The 22,211-nt window shown below is 37.9% G+C and overlaps 1 protein-coding gene across 2 annotated transcripts; it reads right to left on the reverse strand.

Moving 5' to 3' along the window:
- Positions 1 to 7,423: 7,423 nt before the first annotated feature.
- LOC306883275 (uncharacterized protein) lies at positions 7,424 to 11,833 on the reverse strand. 2 transcript variants are annotated; one of them, XM_079438418.1, is made up of 14 exons: positions 11,706 to 11,797; positions 11,531 to 11,566; positions 11,328 to 11,405; positions 11,165 to 11,239; positions 10,301 to 10,366; positions 10,106 to 10,159; positions 9,973 to 10,023; positions 9,829 to 9,877; positions 9,411 to 9,691; positions 9,198 to 9,239; positions 8,679 to 8,839; positions 8,495 to 8,559; positions 8,114 to 8,214; positions 7,424 to 7,890 (listed from the first exon to the last, which is right to left on the reverse strand). In XM_079438418.1, exons 3-14 carry the CDS (start codon positions 11,341 to 11,343, stop codon positions 7,766 to 7,768), a joined length of 1,086 nt encoding a protein of 361 aa, XP_079294544.1. In that variant the 5' UTR covers positions 11,344 to 11,405; positions 11,531 to 11,566; positions 11,706 to 11,797; the 3' UTR covers positions 7,424 to 7,765. The 2 variants fall into 2 exon arrangements, 1 of the variants encoding a protein (XP_079294544.1); XR_013785344.1 differs by having other exon boundaries at positions 7,426 to 7,890; positions 8,515 to 8,559; positions 11,706 to 11,833.
- Between the last annotated feature and the right edge of the window lie 10,378 nt (positions 11,834 to 22,211).

Genomic DNA, 22,211 nt, shown 5'->3' on the forward strand with positions numbered 1-22,211 from the left:
GCTGTTTAAACTTCAACGGTCCACGGTGCGCTGACTGCGCTCAATGCTCAGGAGAATGAAGATTACATTGGTAAGTGAGAAAATTTATTAATCTGAGCTTATTTTAATTACTTGTACCTAAACCCTTGTCAATTTTAGTTAGCCTAACGTTACACGTTTATTTCAAGTAGCTAAAATAAGAAAGGTGGTTTATCGCGTTGTCCAGGCCTGCGCAATTCTCCTGGAGGTTTGTCATTTTAAACATGAATCCCTAAAGTATCTTGATTAAAAACGTTGTGAATTGATTAATAATGCTGGCGAGAGTTCATGATATTTTTTGCCCTGTAGTCTAGAGTGTATTGGACCTATAGCTACATAACGTTATAGGAAAAGATGAAACAAAGTTTTGGTCAAATCACCTTCAGACTGCTGTTATAAACATATAACAGCAGTTATATGTTTATAGAAGAACAAACAGAAAAGCAGCTGATGGAGATGTTTCCATTTTTTCTGTGGATAACAGTATTTGGTGTTTGCAGTTATAGTATAGTAAAATATAATTATTTGTTGTGCTGAAGTAATTGTATAATATTCTAAACACGCTGTATTTGGTTGTTGTAGATGTTCATCTAACTCAGAGAGCACTTTTATAGTTTTACCACCAGCTTATCAGAGGGTTGAAGAGTGGAAGTCAGGAAACATGACCAACCTGCTGCAAAACAATAACACAAAATGTACATTATTTCTTTTTCCTCACAGTACCAACTGAAACTCAATCTGAAGTTACTGATAATTTTTTTTTTTTATTCTATTTTCCACATTTTATCATGCAGGTTCTTGATTGATTGATTGATAAATAAATAAAAAACACCACACTCCTAACTAATTCAAGTAAGTTTTAAGATTTGATTTAATTGTGAGAGATTCCTTTCTTTTTCCTGTTGTACTGTACTCTCCATAGTTCTAATAAATGATTCTCTGACTTGTATCCCCATCTTCGGATGTCAAGCCTACTCATCAAAGGAGAGTTAGCATCAAAATGGATGCGTCACTGACCAATAACAGAGATGCCAGAAGTATCTGTTTGCTGTCTACTTTTTGTTCAGTATGGAGCATCCAAAAGCCATCACTCAGTTAATTTCAATCAGCACCTTTTTCCTGGTTACAAAGAACCCTTTAAGGTAAGTGAAACGGCATCAAATGTCTGTGTTTTGTTGGTGATCGGCACAAGTGCTTGTCACTCTTTAGCTCCGCCCACGGCGAGCCTCCAGGAGCTCGGCTTTTTTCGGAGAGAATCGTAAAGCTCTGTCTTTCTTTTATAAATATGATAAAACTAAAGACTTTTTGGAGATATGAAGGATGCAATATTACTCTATAGGTACTCAAGATTAACATGAGACTGGGTGATTGTGTGTGTTATGTCCCCTTTAACTAATGACGTAGATGAGAGCAGGAGCATGACCAAATAAGGGCACACAGGGACTAAACTAATCAAGGAGAGACAGAAACAGGGTCAATGAACACACAAGGGATGAAAACACAACAAAAGTCCAATGGGGTGTGACAGATTGCCAGGTTTAATATTTTTGTGGAAACAATCATACTTTTTTAGGGTTCTTTCAATTTAACAACAACAACAAACACAATAATAATACAAAAAGTACAGCATTTCTATAAATTAGATTTTTTTTTTTATGTTACAGAGCAAGTTTTTACCATCACTGCTAAATTAAAGTGTCTTTATCTCTTTAAAATCAATCAATCAATCAAACCTACTGATCCCAAATGTTTGAATGGTAGTATACAGTATATTGTGTCAGAAGTGGTCCTTCTGAGACTATACTCAATCTAGTCTACTCAAACAAAATGTTGTTATTACATGCATTTGTTTTATGTTTGCAGATGAGGCAACATCGTACACATGAATGTTTTCACATCAGTGCTCCTGACAAGTTTGCCTACACAGATAGCAGACAGTGGCCAAGATGAATCAGATGCTTCGAAAGGTACCGTCTCACAACAAGAGAGATGACAAATTTCACGTTAATCTTCTGATGTACTATTATTGTTGAACATTTTTTTTAGAAGGTGTAATGTCATATTTTAGATGTCCAAGTTTAATGGGCCTAAACAAGAACATGGAGAGTCAGCAGATAGCTTCATGAAAATCTGTGATCACATTGTCATTAAAATAAAAGACGTGGCACTTCCAGAAAAAATCCAACAGCACCCAGAGTTAATGTTAAACAGAAGCGTCAGTCAAGTGTAACAGAGTGAGACAGTGAAACAGCAGCAGGCTTTGGCGGAGCACTTGTCCACAGACTGAAGAAAAGACTGATGTTGATGCAGTCTCATGCCCAGTGATGGGAGGGAAAAAAAACAAAAAACATAATACATAAACTCACGATGGCACACTTATATAACACTAAATGGGGACATTATCTTATTCAAAATAGATATAAGCGCTGCAGTCACAGCTATTCCCACAATGCTATTTGAATGTAGGAGGGATGGGCTTCTGATAGCAACAAAGAAACGTTATGGCTCCAGTATTACTCTGCTAGTAGAAGGACAAGTAAAGCAAAAGCTGCACATTCAGTCAACCCATCTTCGTAAAAGATTCAGTTCTTAAGCTCCTATTGGACCATGCATCTCATGTACTGAATAGATGGAGTATAGAGTATTCTGTTGAAGAGGTGTTAATTTCTTTTTTTCTAAAGTACCAGGCTTATGTACCCAAAAACATGAGTTTTGCTGCTTTTTTTAATTTATTAACACAAGCTAAAGCAACACAGTTCTTGAATATCTCATTATGTTCAATCCATTAAAATTTGTAAAATGGAAGTTGACCTAATCCGTTTGTGTTGTGACTACATTAATCAGTTTTGCTGGCATTTTGCTTCTAGTTCCCAGGATGCTGCATGTGCCTGGATTGGAAGAGTAAATGTTGAAAGTATTGTTTTAGTAAAGGGAAACAGAGTTCAGATATGTTATTAATGTTCAGTTATGCAGGAGATTTCTGAGAGGTTCTGTTGTTTTTTTTTTTTTTTTTGTGGTTGTAATTGTGCTGAAGCGTGAAGCCTTTGCTTAGGTTGTGGGTGGATACATGATGACTATGTTGCTTCACTCGGTGAGTAACAGCTCTACTAATGCCAGTGTTATTGACCTGTCTCTCTATATTTCCTCCTCTTATACATTGTTTTTAGTTAAAAAATACTTCTATTTAGCATGTGCCTATAAGTTGTGCTATTTAAATTTTTTTTTTAAAAGTAGTCATGATTAAATGGATTAACAAGATTTTTATTTTTTTTTCAGTTGAAACTCATATAAGTGAAACAAAACTGAGATCTTGTTGAGTTCTGATTATTTTTCTTCAACTCTAACTTCACTGAAGACTGGAGTAACTGTCTGTTAAAAATTAAGCTTTTAAGATTTTTTTTTTTTTAAGCATATGGAATAATCATACTGACCCCAAACTTTTGAACAGTAGCCTATTATTACCATTTTTAATTCACAGATTTAAACAATTTTTTGAAATGAACAAACAGATGGAATAAACAGACATGTTTTCTTTCTTTCTTTCTTTCTTTCTTTCTTTCTTTCTTTCTTTCTTTCTTTCTTTCTTTCACACATAGGCCTATTATAACATTGTCTTCTCTACACCTGGATCCTTTATTTTATTTATTATTATCCTTTGTTATTTTATTTTATTATATTTTATTTTATTTCCCAGTATTATGAAAGTTGCAACCCTTACATACTTCTTGGACATGGGAAGTTAGAGTTTGAGTACAGAATTTGCTAATGTTGTGTCATGTGGTCACAACCCTGTGCAGAGTGCAAATTCCACTGGGGGGAAATATAAGGAGGAACTAGAGCATATAGAACAAATGAAAGTAATTTAAAGGATAGAATGACCAACAGAATGGTGTGCAGGTTAAGCCCAATGAAAAAAAAAATAGAATATGTGTTGATCTAACTAAGCTCAGTGAAGCATTGTGCAGAGAGCTGCATACATTATCATCAATAGCACAATTACTGGCTCAGTGGAATGGAGTAACATTTTTTAATAACGAACGAACTTGAGCGTGCAAAAGACGCGATATGTGAACGGGCCCTAAACGCTACATGCTCATTTGCTTTTTCTAAAGATCTCTTTGTAGGTCACAGAAGCAGCATGTTTTAAATATAAGATGATTTTTTAGAAATGACTTTGTTCATGAAGTTTTATGTGAGATTTGTTGTGGTGCTTAAAACCCCTTAAGTGTCACCGGCCCACCGGTGGGCCCAAAGCCATTACATATTTAAAACCGTAATATTCTATACTAAACCTAAACTAATCTTGACAAACTATATATCATTGGAAACCTTAGAGATTGTATTTTTCATATTTGACCACTGTTTTTTATTTAAAATGATGTAGTGACAGTAATTCATTAATTTGTGACAAGAAAATTTAGCAAAAAAAAAAAAAACACCAAGAAGTTGGCTTTTGTTACAAAAAGTTGATACATACACATACAATCACGAAAGTATTTTATTTTATTTATTTTTTTGGCTGCCAATAATTCAGACAAAACATATTTTCTAGTTTTTATCTAAAACTTTGAGAATAAATTGAATATGTATATTTGTATATGATTGATGTTGCAAGTATTCAGTAAAAAATGTAATGCATGTCAAGTTCATGTATGATCATACATGAAATAAACTTTTTTTTGTGAAGTTTCTGTAACAACAGTCTAGTAGCTATGTTTGATTAAGATTTCTGATTAGAAAGAGCCCATCCTCATAACTTTATGCAGTAATGAACAGGGGAGATATTCAGATAAGTCTCAGTAAGCAGCCAGAGCCGTTTCTAAGGCCAATGTGTTTTCAGTAGTAGTTGTTTTATTGTATATGGTCATATTCAATTTTTTATGTCATATTTATGGTTTTTAAAAAATCATTTACAACCTATCTAGACATGTTTTATTGCTGTTTGAATAAAACAAAAATTGTAAATCAAATCAGTCGTCCATTACAAATCATACAAGGGGCATGACTAGTACCTAGTGGACATTGTTGGTATAGCGACTAAAAATAACACAGAAACCTCATTTTTTGTGATATCAATGTCAAATTTGGAACACAACTTCTTTAGACTGAAGGCTTTTCATTTGACATGAAATGAAATTCACCACATATTATTATTTTTTTTTTAATGAAATATAAATAAATATTAAATTACTTTTTTTATTACAACAAATTTAAACACCCATAACTTTTTTATTAAAAATTGTATTCAACTTCTTTCACTTGTACAAGAAACTTGTACAAGGGGTTAAAAAGGGTGCAACCATTTTGCTCAATGAGTATTACTTTAGCTGAAAGTGTAATCCAGGCCACTGAGGGATATTTTCTCCAGAGATTGTAGTAAGTGATAATGATCCACAATGTTTATAAACTGAGTTTCAGCCTTTTTCTGCAGACTGTATAACCAGTAGCTGTACTTTGTCCAAAGTAATGAGGGTTGTGAAAACAATCAAGGCCCTACTGCTGAAGAATCATGAGCACTCTTGGCCTGCAGCTATTACATGGTCCCTCACCAGCTGAAATGTTAATGGTTGGGAAGCGGAAATCTCCAGTACCACAGGTGACAGCACAACTTTAGCCATAGTGGCCCAACAGAAGAGTATTAGAACAAAAAAAATAAAAAATTGGACAGCTGAAATGAACTCAGATGCTGAACTTTAGCAGGAGATTCTGTGGCTGTTGTTTCAGACTGTATTTACCAGAATTTACATAATTTAACATTTGAAAGTGATCCCTAGAGAATGGAAATGTAGCTAGATTTTCTAACAGGAAGATTTGAGCATGTGTGAAAAATGTATGTACAACACACTCTTGGTCATTTATTTATTATTACAGCGGTTCACCATATGCTTCATTGATGTTCTGAATGATGGCTGTTTACATTGAATACATATACTGTATAATAAATTATTGTAGGCCAAGTAGTTAATCAAATTTATGTAGCTCAACAGAAATGTGTGCTTTGCAGGTTTGTACACTATTTAGAATTGAATTGAGATTTGGGTATGATTTTTTAACAAGTCTCTAATGTTCACCGAGGCTTGATCAAAAGTCCAGTGAAACAGTATTGCTGTGAAATATTATGACAATTTATTTTACTTCTGTTTTAATATTTTAAAATATAATTTATTAATTTTATTTCAAAGCTGAATTATCTTCAGTAATATTTTTTTTTCAGGAGTCTTTGATGACTAAACATGTCAAAATAACAGCATTTATTTGAAATGGGGATCTTTTGTAACATTAAAAATGAATTTGCTGTCACTTTTGATCAATTGAATGCATCCTTGCTGAATAAAAAGTATTTCTTTCGTTTAAAACTTCACTGAACACAAACATTTGAAGTGTAGTGCAAATGAAAATAGTTGTCATATACTTCAAAATATTTGAATAAGAAGTATATAAAAGGTTGTAGAGTAGGCTATATATAAAGTAGGCTATTTATGTAAATATCATTCAATATGCCAGACTAAATTCATTTTCCCAGAATTCGCTAATTTAATCCATACATTATGCCAAAATCAGAGTGTCTATTTACACTAAGTGGAAATAGCCCGCCTTGTTGGCAAAGGCTATTTACACTAACTCCACCCACCAATGTATGATTGGGATAGTCAACATGGCAAAAAGACGCACATTCAACATCAGTTTCAGTGGCGTAGACGGTAAGGTGTATGCTTGACGTGATCGACCCAAGTTCAAAGCTGCCTTTTACCAAACTTTTTTTCTCCCTTTTCAAATGTCATATCGCATCAGAAAGGCATTTATTTTCAATAATAATGGAAATAATCAAAAAGTTTAAAATACAGTATCAGGTAGGGTTAGGGAGGGCTTTATTGTCCCGATAAGGTGGCATCCACACTGTAAAAAAAAAAGTTCCCACTGCGCAAAGACACGTCCAAACGACGTCTTTTGTACGTCATTTTTGAACGTCCAATTTTGGTCCCCTGAAGGTGCAGACTGTGACGCCAGATGACGTCTTTTTTCCAACGTCTACCGAACGTCCAATATTGACGTCCACAGGACCTCCGTATAAGGGCTAAATGTAGGCCAAATGTGGTCGTTGTGGACGTCTTTTCTACATAATACTACAACTCATTTTAGACATCAATTTATATTGCTTATATGCTCTGTACATAACTGTAGTCCCATTTCAGAAGGTGGCATACTGTTCAAGTTCATTTTCCTATAGCTTCATTTGATGGTCTCAGCAGCACATGATAAATGGAAAAGCATACAAAGGTGTAGTGCACTTCCAATTCAATCCTGCAGCTGAGCCAAACAAAGCTACAGGAAAAAGGTCCTTCACCTTCTGGAAACATGGGACTACAGTTATAAACAGGTTTACAAATAAATCACAACTCAATTACCACTCACTTATTTCCATCTTTATTGTTTTTAACTGGCACAAACGTCACTAACATGTTTTGACTAGTTAAATTTCCTGCCAACTACCATTAAAATCAAGGAAAATAATTGAATGGCTTGCATACAATGTTGTGCATCGTAACCTAAACAATTTGTAAAATCAACAGGTGGTACAAAAAATAAAAGTTTCACAGCCCACCTTGCGTGGGTCTGTACCACAACAAATGTACAATAATAAAAAATAAAGTGTTAAACCAAATGTGTTGTGTGGTAAAATTGAACCATAACCAACTATATTAAAACAGGAAAGGACAATGTACAAAAGATTCTCCACAATGGATAATCAGTCCTGAGTGACTGCTGCGTGTCCTCCACCTCCACTTCTTTGCGGTGCATGCTTCAGATGCTCTGAAGCGGTTATCCTTATGAAGTCCTCTGTTGCGGTGACATCAAATTTCATGACTGCATCTGCTCAAGTAGAAAAAGACAAATGATTAGAAGTATGCAAAGGCAATCTGCAGTCATACACCAAGTCCCCATATTTGTAAGCAAAAACATGTTTACTATGCATCCATTACAAATACTGGATTAATACAAAACCACATCATCAACTGTTTTGTCCAATCAAGTCATTATTCAGACTGGCAGGAGCCAATTATATTTCCTTGGTCAACATGAAACACAGGCTTACCTTTTATTGCTCTATAAACCTGTGACTTCTCCAAAGATTTCTTTCCCTTTTTCCCCTTCCCCTTCATATTGAATTGCGCCATCAGGGCATTAGTGAAGAGCCTAAAGAAAAATAAATTACATTTATAAATCAACAAATTATACGTATGAATAACATTACGCATCACATAAAACCTTTATACTACATCCCTCCTTTTAACCCTCTACAACAAATCTTGTCAAGAACAGCTGGTCTATAAACTGACGATGCATTGTGTTGTGAAGGTACACAAGGGTTAAGCAAGGAAAAGGCAAATGAACACTTGCAGTCTGGTCCACACCCAAAAAAACATTGAACACCACCCTATCACACACACACTTCATACTGTATGTAGAAACATGCCTGTCCAGGACTTTGTGGACACAGTCCTTGGTGTTCTTCCCTCCAATTCTTGAAATCTGTAGCACCTGTTGGAATAAATTATGATAAAATTGACTGGTACTCACCAGAGGAACCTAACAGTGTACGAGTGCACTGTATTGTGTTATGCTAAGCTATCAATTACTTCCAGAATTGTAAAACCTACCAGGGTATCAAAGGCTTGTGCATCACTGAGGCGTTGCTCCTCTCTCTCAAAATCCTCTAAGGTCTCCATCCTTTCAATGTGCATGGCTGAAGTGGCAGGTTGTGCTTGTTTATAGCAGTTGCGGAGGTCAACCAGCATGTTTAAGACCTTTTTCTGGTACACTGAAATAAACATTTGATTACGATGGTTGTCTCCAATTAGAATAGCAAGGCTAGCTAGCTGGTTCACAATTGTTTTTGTAATCAGCTTCAGTGTTTGTTATTAATACAGTAGGTAGAGTTGGAGTTAAAAAAAAAAAAAAAAAAAAAAAAAAAAAAAAAAGCTCAGACAAAATGTCTCATGATAGAAACCACCCTACAATTGACGGTAGAAAACCAAGCCACTGCTATAATTCAAAAGCAGTTTGTGAGGACAGAGGGAATAGTAGAGAAAGAGAGACAGTGGTACTATAAGAAGTTTCAGTCTCTCTCTCTTGCTCAGTGTCCTGTCGTCTCACACTGCCAATAGATCAATACTTACCATCCCAAGGCAATGGGAATGTCCATCTTCCGTTCTCGGCATCTGCACCACAGAAAGTCCGTTTTAGAAATTACCAAATGACAACTTTCAATAGATTTGGTCGCATTAGAAGAGAAAATACTAAATTTAATATTGTAATGATTAGGGGTGCATCGACACTACTCACTGAATTGCAAAATGCTTAGATGAAATTTGTGGTCTTACACAACTCACCATGCCTTGGCCTTTCATAAGGGGGGCTGGTGAGATCACAGTGCCGTGATCTTTCATCATGACTTGACCTGGAGGGGGGCCTGGAGGCATCACTACGGTGTCTGTCATTGGATCTGGAGGTGTCACTATGGCGTGATAGTTCATGTCTGGACCTGTGTCGTGACACATCATGTCTGGACTTGCCGGCATGTCTCAAACCATCACTGTGCCAGGACTTGGACCTGGACCTGTATCTGGAGACATCACTATGTCTGGACCTGATGCTGGATCCACCGCTGGACCTAGTATCATTTAAATTTATTTTAATCACTTGGACATTTCTTTATCTGACATACCCCTACTGGTTGGCCAACAACAAGGGCTGGAGACCAGTAGAGGACAGTTGCTACTGACGCTGTGCCTTATCCAGTTTCTTTACCTTGAGCGATAGTCATCCCTGTCCCAACCTCTTGCTACATGTCCAGATCCTGAAAAACACAAAGAATGTTCTTCAATTTCACAAGGCCTGAAAAAAAAAAATGTAAAAAGTGACTGTTTAAAGTGTGATGAGATGAATACTCACTGGGTCTTGAAAGCTCTCTTCGCAGAGGGGTTGTGCTTGCATTTAGAGAGCCTGAAAAAAGACAAAGATTATTCAAAGATGCATTATTGAAATGAAACAAAAAAGGTGAGCATTAGTTGTGATGGATACTTACTGGGTGTCGACGTTTCCCTTCCTGCATTGGCACGCTCCATCAGGCCAGACAAGTCTGAAACATGTGATTGAGCCTGTAACTACTGTCTTGTGTGTAAAGAAATCAATTCAATACTTGATTCTCAAGCAGAGAGTAACACTTTGTCCTGAATAGACTTTTGCAATTGTTGTTGCAATGGATAAAGTGAATACTCACGGGACATTTCCCTGCACCGAGATCCTGCAGCTTCCACAAGGCCATCCAAGGTTTGATTTACAGAGTCTGAAACACATGAGTCAGCCTATAAGTACTTTCATGTAGTATATACCAAATTAATATTTAGTGAAAGTGAAGTGACATACTGCCAAGTATGGTGACCCATACTCGAAATTCATGCTTGCATTTAACCCATCCAACGTGCACACACACACCGTGAACATACACACACAGCAGTGAACACACCCACACCGTGAACACACACCCGGAGCAGTGGGCAGCATTTATGCTGCGGCGCCCGGGGAGCAGTTGGGGGTTCGGTGCCTTGCTCAAGGGCACCTCAGTCGTGGTATTGAGGGTGGAGAGAGCGCTGGACATTCACTCCCCCCACCTACAATCCCTGCCGGCCCGAGACTCGAACCCACAACCTTTGGATTACGAGTCCGACTCTAACCATTAGGCCCCGACTTCCCCTTACTTAAAACACCACTTACATTTCTGGCAATTTTAGACGTTTCTTTTGTTAACTTAAAATGCTCTTAATAAGCTAAAAGCACATAAAAATTTAAGAGAAATTCACCAGGTCTTGAAACTCATCAATATTATATTCTCATATGGCTCAGAGAAACGCCTGACCAATCATTTCATTTGTCCCGAATGACATGATTTGCTGAGATTCCTAGCGGTCATCCCCGCCCCTCTCCAGCTTGCCTACCACACGTGAAACAGCCTGTAACTACAATGTTGTGAATACTTAAGTCATTACCATGCTTAATTCTCAAGCAGTGAGAAACTACTCATCTTGAATGGACTTTAACTTTGTGCAATGGGATGGTTGGTGCAAAGGGAAAAGTAAATACTCACGACGAGTGGACATTTCACTGGCCCCAGATCTGTCTGCACACTCCGCTTGGACAGCCATGGCTTCATCTTCAGAGGCTGAAACACATGAATCAGCCTGTAACTATCATGTTGTGTTTCCACGACAACACATTAACATGCTTTATAAGTTGCCATCAGTACTCACAAGCATTGTGTAACATGTTGGTGTCCTGAATGGGCTGCAGCTTCTTTGGTGCAGTAGGGTAATCGGGTAGCTTGACACCTATAAAGAGGCAATATAAAGTAAAAATAAGCATATGCACCCCCCCTCCCCCCCATAAAAAAGTTATTTAAGAATTTTATTCATTTTGAAACTGAAATTATAAATTCATAATAGAAAATCATTACCCCTGATGCTCTCCTCCTCATCTGAATCTGTAAATTCTGCAAAAAAATCTTCATAAACATTGATGTCTAAAATTTGAGGCCCAATTTGTGGCAACGTGTATAATAAAAAAAAAATTAAATAAAAAAAAAATAAAAGTATAAATTACTTGAGAATGACAAATATACCATTTCTTACAAAATCCTCTGGAAGTCCTTTTTTAGTGCGGTTCCTCGTTGATCTAATCGCCACCTCCTCATCATCATCCTCCTCCTCCTCCTCTGCCTGACTGGTCAGGTTGTAGTTGTCACATTCACGACGCTTAGCTAGAAGTTAGACAATTCAACCTTAAAAAAAAAATTCTTCAACAATTTTGACTTTGATATAAATATTAAATATTCGATTCTTCAAAGCAAAACTTGCCTGAAGTCATTTTTATTTTGATTAAAGGGAAAACCATCCAGTCTTCCTGGGGGTTAATTCTGTCCTTTAGAGCTCTTTCTGTTTTTGTGCTGCTCATATTACGTGGCCATCTAACAGTTCTCTTGTTCCTGTCGATCCAATTGTCAGGAACTACACCCTCCTCCTCTCGTTCACCCTCTTTCCAAACAGCCCTCGCGTACATGACCTGGAAAGGACAGCATATGAATGTTAATAGAAGTAATATTGTCATTACGCATTGAGTAGACCAGTGGGTCGCCAACTTTTTAATTTCAAAGTCCCTCATAACTTTGAACAAACAACTGGAACCAAATGGACCCTTACGGTTCCATTAGGTTCCATTTGTTCACTCTCAACTTTGCAGACCTATAAGAGTCCAACTTAGAACCCAATTAAGGAATCCAGAGGGTCCATAGAACCCTTTGAGAACCACTGTAGCAGACAATCTTATACAAAGCGAATTGCAGGTGCAATGGCATAGAAAATGACTTGAACCCTATTCAACAAATCCCCAATTGTCATGTTAGAAGAGACAACTCTGAGCTGGAGGTGGCAGAAATGAATATGCGACGATTCTCATTAGGAGTGATAAGATCACTAATGACTACATTAGAGGGTCAGCCCAGGTTAAGTTAGTGGATAAAGCAAGAAAGGTGAGGTTGAGAGGGTTGTGACGTGCGGAAGAGGGATGAGGGTTAAATTGGGAGTAGGATATTGTGGCATGAGGAGAGAGGGAGGCAAGGAGAGGTTTATGGATGCGTGAGTAAGGACAGGCAGGTGGCAGGAGTCACTGAGGTTGATGCAGAAAAAAAACAGATGGAAACAGGTGATCAGCTATGATAACCCCTGCTGGGATATAGCTAAAAGAATAAAATAATTCAACCTTTAATATTAGTGTTCCAGACCATGGCGAAGGGGTATGAGGACAGAACCACCAGTTTCTTGTGGGAGGCAGGCCACCTTGCGGAACAGATCCCTTTCATGCAGTAATCCATTTTTCATCCTGACCTGACCATTTGCTATGCAGACTATATTCAGAAGTCCAGAGCTACATGGTTGGTGAAATAATGGTGAAGTGTGACGCTGGTGCAGGATTTCACAAGCAAAGGTACCGTCAGCATTTTTCTGTCGAACAAAAGCAAATCTGTCATCTCTCAAGAGAAAACAACTGTCCCTTTCTTTAACAGAAGAAAACACTTTAGAGTGCATTTTGCTCTTGTTCACTTCTGAATGTTCCATTTCTGACAGACGCCTGGTAACTTGTTCCAGGGGACTTCTCCCGCTCCTCACGTGTTTCTTGATTTGTTGCAGGTAGTTTTCAAATGGAAAACAGGAAATGTCATTTAAGGAACAGTTGAAGTGGATGGCATCTTCATGGAGATGAAGTAATCCATGTACGTTGTATACAGGAAAGGTCTTGCCATACAGGTCAGCACAGGACATGACAAAGTGTTTCATTAGTTCATGAGCATATTGGAGATAGGCATTTCGAATCCTGTCATCCGACTCCAGCAAAATCGACATGGCTACTGTCAAGGACAGGAAATGTTTGTATCTTTCAGGGGACAACACAGTTTTCAATGCAACAGGTCCGGTGTATAGCAAAAACTGCCGTAGTTCAGTGGCTTTCCACCTGTCTATTTCATGTAAACCCCGCGGTTGCCTAGCAAACTCACTCGGCATCCTCCCTCTCAGTGCAATTAGTTTTTGAGAAATTGCATCCTTTTGCTTCACAGATAAACGACAGATTTTTGGGCCACGGGTCAAGTAAATTAACAGGCGTCTAACTACTCCCAAGCAGACCATATGCATATAATCTAACACAAATGAGCTAACACAAGGAATTCCTACCGCAATGAAGGGGCTGACATCAGTTTGGTGGTTCCTGTACTCTACTCTGGAGAAACTGTCATCTGTTCGAGAAGTGCATTCCTGTTCACTGAAAACTATTCTTCCCTCAACACGAGCACCTCTGATTAAACATCTTTCACAACTCTCGTAGGACGTATGACCCTTAATACATTTTAGATATGCCCTTGCTGGTGCATCACAGATCAGAGCATCAATATTGACAGTGTAAGTCTGGCCTTTATAAACTACACCATTTTGTTTGAGATGTTTGTACTCGGTCACAAAGTCTTTAAGATACTCCCCAAGTGGACTTGGCTTATGTTGTCCACTAAACATAGCTACAATAAATGGATCAAATTGGCCACACTTCACCAGTATTGGCCAGAATTGCACACCACTACTTCTAAAAAGTGGGATGCCATCAATGTTTACACTGAGGTGCACATCATTACTCTCCATCTGACTTAAATAACAGCAGATCCCCTTTTCTAAGCCATAGTATCTGTAATGCCCACCACACTTGTGCTCTGTTGTGTTACACTTTGGTGTAGCAAGGAATGTCCGGCAATCCACAGGCAATAGGTGCCCTTGCTTTCTTAATATGGACAATAATCCATTAAGCGATCTGTGTGTCAATTTGTGCTCCAAGGCCCACTGTCTTAGGTCATCTTCAAAGCTGCTGGTCATCTCAGCTTCATCATTTGGTTCCTTTTCTGAGTCAGTAGACCAATAGTCCACATCAGTGTCAAAGTCAAAACTATCTGATGTCCCAGGAACAGGGTCACTGATGAAACTATGTGAAGTCCCAGGCACATTGTCACTGCTAGCACTATTTGGAGTCCCAGGCGCACGGTCACATTTTTTTTTAATGCCACAATGTTCATCATCGCTGTCAGAATAACATAGAAGTTGATTGAGTTCTCTTTGGCGTTTTCGCCATTCTCTCATCCTTTTAGCCATCTGTAAACACAGATGTGAGCCCAAGTTAAGTTTACTTGTACTGTTTATTTGACTGGGGCCAGTGCAAAGAAAAGGAGGATGAAATCATAGCACCTTGTTTAGGTGGTTTAACGTAGGTGCTCCTAAAGGGCAGAACACCTCACTCCACGTCCAAAATGAAGGAGACACCGCACGCCACCTGACAGAAAGACAAAGGAAACACCAAACTAAAGCTTTACAATACTCAATAGTATTGAGATGGTGTGGATTATATATACACTGAAGATCAGTGTTAAACATGTAACACTATGAAGTGTTCAAGTTAATTGAGATAAAGAAGAGGTGAATTAACACTTGTTGTTAACAAACAGAACTACACGGAGAAAAATTATTTTGTGGTGAAGTAAATACTACATAAAAACAAATGTAATTTCTACATTAAATAATTTAGTTCAGGCAATAATTATAAAAAATATTAAATTCTATAATATTACTCAATTTAAGCTTGTAGAAATTAAAGTTTGAACTTATAAGTATAATTTACTTAGAATTGTTTGTTATGTTTACAAGGATTCTTTAAGTTATGGTCCCATTTTCCCCATCATGCACTGGTGCATGAATAATTAAAAAGGTAAAACTTTTCACTGTTTTATGGTTGCTTTTGTTGTTAAGTTTAGTAACTTACTGTTTTCTGACATCTGGAGTTCATTCTCTATTCATAAATGACCCATTCATACTCAAACACTATCCACTGATTGTCACCATCATTGTGTATGGTCATGGTGAACCAAGTATTGAGGTCTCTGTGTTATTTTGGGTAATAATTGTTTTGAGTGGACATATTTAAAAAAGATTACAAGCTGTCTACTTATGATCATGTTAGCAAGTGAACCACATGTTTTAATAGCATGTTATTATCCAATGCTACATTAAGTCATTTTAATAGTGACTGAGTGAAATGTAGCAGTGCAGTAAGAAGATCTAAAAGAAGTTACAATTTTATTTTGGTTCAACTCAATTAATTATATTTTTAATATAAATGAGTTTAAATGTTAAGTTAACACAACTTGAAATTACTTCGTAGATTATATCATATTGCATGTTTTAAGTAAAGAATGTTGAGTGAACTCAAATATTTAAGTTCATATAACAAAAATTATCTTTGTTATTTTACTTAAAATAAACAAGTTGGGTTTACTTAAAAAGTATGATGCAAAAATGGTGCATATATATTTTAAGTAAATCGAACATCAGTTTTACCAGTGTATGGTTTCCCTGATGAGGAAAACACAGACGGAGTTGCAGAATATGGCAAATATTAGATTCAGTCATTTTTAAAACAAGTTATAACTCGTTTTGAAATGCTAGTTCTTTGACTTGGAAGGGAATACAGTCGTGTTGTTAATCACAGAGAGATGCAATGCTAATTGTAACTTAGCCACTGCAGATATAGTTAAGACAACAAAGCTAATTAAAACAGCTATCACTATAAATACATAAAATCTACTAAGCGAACCGAACTTACCTTCAACGGAGTAGAAAACTATAATTTTGATGGAAGCCGAACAAAGCCGAGCAGCCACTTGTTTCAGCAGTTCGCGCCGAATGCTTGTTGGCTCGGCCAATCAGAGTGGCGTTTACTGGTTGGGTCATGATGACGTGATGCCTCCGCCAATCAGAGTGGTGTTTATTTAATTTTCGAACTACAGTGTTTGCCTGTTATGTTAAACACAGTCGGAGACGATATGACAAATAAAATCCATTGTATATGTAATAACCGGTCCAGAGACAATTAAAATAAACAAGTAACGTTAAGTTAGAGGAAAAACAGTAAAATAAACATGTACTCAATAAATAAATAATTAAATAACAAATAATGTTACATCACAAATAAACCTATATTGATATGCATTAACCATGTTGATAACAACAATGTTGATATTTGTCTTAAATAAAATAAATATTACATTCATGTAAATTTCCTGCACGTGTCTTAGACGTCCAAAAAAGTTACCTAGTCCGACGTTCAAATGTTGAACTGCATATTGACGTCCAAATGGGGTCTCGGTTAGACGTCCAAATAGCGGACCTAGTTTGCACGTCGTGTAGAAGTGCAGAATTGGTCTTGGACCGACGGACGCAATATAGACATAATCTGCACGTCCGTCAGACGTCTAATGTTTAGTGGGTTGAGCCAACTTAAAATTTTAAGGCTACCAGCTTCAGCAGATTTTTTGAGTTTTCTCAATCTCCTACAAAAATAAATTGAGAGAACTCAAAAATCTGCTGAAGCTGGTTGCCTTAATTTTAAGTTGGCTCAACTTTTTTTTTATTTTTATAGTGCAATTAACAGCCTAATTTAAATTAACACTATAATTTACACTCAATACATTATTATTGCATACTGTTTTATAATTATTACAATACTGAGGTGCAGATAAATGCCACTATTTGCAATAAGTAGTATAAATAGCAGAAAATCGTGCTATTTTAACAAAGTGTAAATATAATCTATAGCTAATGTAGTGGGACATGGTTTGGACACTACAAGTCCCAGCAGCCCCAGTGTTATATAAGGAAGTAGTGAAGTTTGTTTGCTCTTTCACTTCCACTTTTAATTTCGGGGATGTCACGGCAGATTTAGAATTTTGAAAAGAGCGATATAGCACTTCAAAAGAATGGCAGCATATAAGCAGTTACGTTAAATACTGCCGGAGCTTCGTTGAGAACTGAATATATGATGCACCGATTAAGGAGTGTTGTGACTGGATTATCGCCTGATTGATTGTTGCCTGACTGTCCCCTTCGAAAATAGTGGATGTTAGAGGGATGCACGGTTACCGTTTACTTTAGATTTAATATTTTGTTATTGTTTTTTTATTTATTTTGTTTTGCCCATGTGGGACCCAATAGGCGCGCAGATGGCACTAGGGACGGGAGGGACATGACCCCCCCAGATTCATAGTGACCCGATCCGTCCCCCTCACTGTCTCTACGAAAGGCAACATCGGTAAACGGAGGATTGATCAGGGTTTCCGCTTTGTACGGCCAGGCTACATGCACTAAGCCATTTTTGAAAAACACTTTTGACCACAGTGTCTGACCGAGTCCCAAAACATGTGTAGCCAATCAGCAGTAAAGGGGCGTGTCTTGTACTGATAGAAAGAAGAGAGCGCTCTATTTGAGTGCACAGGACGGATATTAGCAGATCGACTATAGATAGAGAGAGATTGCAGATAAAAAAAAGAGGAAAATATCATAGAAACAAAACATTAAAAAGATGGGTTACGATCAGGCAAGAGGAAGGACCCGTGTAAATATATATCGGAGCAGCTTTCCAGCGGTGGAGAGAAATTCAAGGAGCAGGAAGGGCTCGAATTCGACGCCAAGGTTGTGTTGTTTCCTTGTGATAGGTAAGTAATGTTGTTTTTGCTTTGTCTCACACAACTCATCTGTGTTGGCTTTTGCTTGAATATGCTTTTGTGTCATCTTCGCTTGTTTCCGCGATTATCGTTGCCATGGTTGTGTATGTAGGCTACGTGTGGATGCAGACATTTTTTCTGTTTCACTTTCACTTTTTCGAGATTCGCGATCGCATACTCTGTTTATACTATGGAGAAGCTATACTATGTAGCCAGTACTATGAAGCAAGATTCACGCTTCGGGCACACCCTCTTGATTTCTTCAGCCAACGGTGGCCACTGAGTTGCCCTCACTGTGTGGATGGCAGTGGTGAGGTGGCTGGGATTGTGTGGTGAATTGTTCACTTTATTTTTTATTTTGTTTCCATAGGTTTGCAGTGTGATTGCTGTGAGCTTGACTGCTGTGAAAACACTTTTGCTTTTGTGCCACTTCTGTCTTCACATTCTAGGTAACCTGTGGCCATCTATGGCTGGTTTTCTTTGTGTTGTTTTTATTTATCTTTATTTGAGGTTTTTTTTCTCGTGGGTATTTGCATCAAAGATTGGTGATGTGATGTTTTAATATTTTTTTGACTTGTCTGAATAAAAATGTGCCTGTTGATCAAAGTCACCTCATGGCCCCTTTCGCCTGGTTACTATTGACCTCTTTAGGTCATTACACCACAATTGGCGTAGTCGGCAGGGTCATTTTCTCTGACGAGGGTGGTTGTGATGTGTCTTTTTGCTGGTTATTTATATAATGTTTTTGATTTTCAATTGTAATTGTTTAAGTAAACGTAATCGTGCATGAATATGATCATCGCAGACTTTGTTTCGTGAACTTTGGATTCTGCTGTTGTGCTTGAACTGTCTTCTCAAATAAGTTATGTCAACAGATATGGAACAAGAACTAATAGACTTGCGGGAGCAAGTACGGAACTTGTAAGCACAGAATGAGGAGCTGATGAGAGAGCGTCCCCCGCAAAGTAGCAGTGCTTCTAACCAACCTCACCCTTCTGCAGTTAATACTCCATCTTCAGTGTCTTTTAACAAGGTACTTTATGTTTCTCGGGAGAGGAAGTGCCCACGTTTTTGTGGAAATATGGACTCCGATTTGAGTATTGAGGACTGGATTTAGGAGGCTAAAGTGTGTATTGTTTTTGTTTGATCATTTGGGGGTGAGGAGGCCAGAATGGAGATAAAACTCTGATCACCAGCTACTAGGGAAACTCCAGAATCTGTTTTTGAAGTTTTAAGGGATTTGTATGGGGGGAGACAGACATTTGTACAATTACAACAGAGGTTTTATGAGCGAAAACAAAAAGAGGGTGAATCATTGACTGAATTTTCTCATGTTTTAATGTTATTGATGGACTCAATTCTAAATACTAATCCAGGCAGTGTTCCGAATTCTGATAAAGTGCTTTGTGAGCAGTTTGTTGAATATGTTCGAGATGTAATGTTGAAGCAAGAGTTAAAATGATTTGCGAGGGAGAAGCCATCTTCTACGTTGCTGGAGGTTTGACGTGAAGCTCTTAGATGGGTGGAAGAAGGGAATAGAGAAGTAGCTGCTTCATATTCTCAGCCATGGTGTAATGCTACTCAAGGCAGGGTCAATTCTGTAGATTTCTGGAGTCTACAGAATTAAAAGAGGTTAAAGAGATGTTGAGACGACAACAAGCACAAATAAATTAACTTACCCAGCGTCTTGATAGCTTTATGTCTCAAAAAAATTATCCTCTGGTTGTTATGTCAATTAGGCAAAATACTTCACGGCAATGCCTACGCTGTAATAGAGTTGGGCATATTGCTAGATATTGTTGATCACCTTGGCCTATTGAGTCAAATTTGTTGATCACCTCAGGCGAATGTAAATGAGACTTCTGTTGGGGAATCTGATAGTATAGCAGCACATACAATTTTGAGTCCGATTGCAGAAGGAGCTAGTTAAGTTTCACAGACACCCTACTATCTTACAGCGTCTTGTGGGCAAATGCCCCATTGTAACTGTGTGGATGGCGGGCGGGGGTAGAGATCTTGTGTTTATTGGACACTGGGTCAATGGTAACCACTGTAACAGAGTAATTTTTTGAGAAACATTTTCGACAATTGGGGGTGAATGCTCTTAAAAAATGTAGCTGGCTTCAATTAACCCTCTAAGCGCCAAAGTCGCAAAATTGCGACAAGACGTCATACTTCATGAAATGGGCTGTAGTTCCTAATCTGGTGTAATGGCTCATTTGTATTCCCTTCCACTAGATGGCAGACATGTAGTACTTCGATTCTAGACCAAAATTGTTCGAGGAAATAGCAGAGTAAGTGCGCTATCGTGTCATTGATGCGGAAGCAATTCAGTTCATAGCGTGTGAGTAAATTGTGAGATTTGTGAGAGAAAATCACCAAACGGCTAATAAAAAGTTGTACTGTGAGGATGTGTTGCAAATTTCATTCGCCGATTCTGACTCTGAAGGGGAATATTTGCCTTTTGGAAATGACGATAGGCCGTCTAATGATCGCGCTTCTCCCGGTACATCTTTTCTGCGCAATGGTGCCGTTGCGCAAGGCGTGATCGTTCACAAAGCACAAACAAGTGATCATTTCAACACTTTGCCCAACGGGGATGGGGGTGGCAGGGGTGGACGTGGTCTTAGTGTCCATAGGAGAGCTGTTGCTCTCTGATAATCGGCCAGATTGCGCTGTTTGTTCTGATCGCGCGCGCTCCAAGGGCCGCCGGCAGACAAGACAGGTGCAGTCAGTGTGGGGTAGGTCTGTGCGCTTTGCCATGCAATGAGAGGTACCATACTCTCAAGAACTATAAACTGTCACATAGATACCTGATTGGGCAGATAGCTGGTCAACTGATCAAAAAATAGGCACATGTATTTTACTATGGCACAGTAATATAGTAATAATTTACTACTTTCTCCTGTTTTACTGTTGATTTCCTCTTTTCCTGATCATTTGGAATGAGGATAAAAAGACAAAACAACAACAACATGCAAATAAGTTCAAATATCCATTCAATATCTATTATTTCCTGAATATTACTGATGAACTGATCAAAAAGTAGGCTACTGTTCACATGCATTTTACTACTATATAGTATAGTAATATAGTAATAATTTAGTACTTTCTCCTGTTTTATTGTTGGTTTCCTCTTTTCTGATTATTTGGAATGAGGAGAAAAACACAAAAAACAAACAAAAAAATCAAACATCAATTCAATATCTACTATTTCCTAAATATTATGAAATTCAAGAGGGCCGCCCCTGATGACGTCATAATATGCAAATTAGATTAGTATATTTATACCCCACATAAACTTTCGGTCATGCCCAACATTTTTCTAATTTACAGTAGCTCTCTATCTTTAAGCCATTTCAAGCCACAAGCTTTTGAAATCTTGATGTCAAAATCCAGCATTTTTTCCAAAAAACCCTGGCGCCTAAAGGGTTAAAAGCAGCTAATGGTCTTGCGATACCATATGTGGGTTATTTTCAAATAGATGTGACTGTATTGGGGTACATTGACTCTTCAAGGACAAGGTAACTTGGTTGTGAAAGATCCTACTGATACTTTGTTCCATCAAAAGAAAGAACTTATCCCTGGCCTTTTGGGTATAAACGTAATTGGACAGTGTTATAATCACCTGTTTGAAAAACATGGTCAAGCACTATTTTCAGTTCCACAGGTCAGGCAGACAGAGTTAGGTTGGAGATATGCCTTGTCTCAGTGTCACCGAGCTGAGAATGCCCCCAGTTCCTGGGTTTGTGGGTTATGTGAGAGTGCAGTCCTGCCAGCCTATCCAGATTCCAGCGGGAACTATGAGGTTAGTACCTGTCTTGTGTCCAAAGAACATACAAAGTTGTAAGGTAGTTTTTTTTAGAACCCCATGGTCCAGAGGATAGGGGGCTGCCTGCTGGAGTATTAATTTCACCTGCCTTGTTGCAATGTATAAAAGGTGTAGTTCATGTACTGGTGAATGAATGATTGAATGAATGAATACATTTTATTATTGTGTCATGTCCAAATAGGACCCATCCCTTTCGGGATTATAAAACACCACAAACCA

This window comes from Barbus barbus (genome assembly GCF_936440315.1).
Source record: "Barbus barbus genome assembly, chromosome: 17".
Lineage (NCBI taxonomy): Eukaryota > Metazoa > Chordata > Actinopteri > Cypriniformes > Cyprinidae > Barbus > Barbus barbus.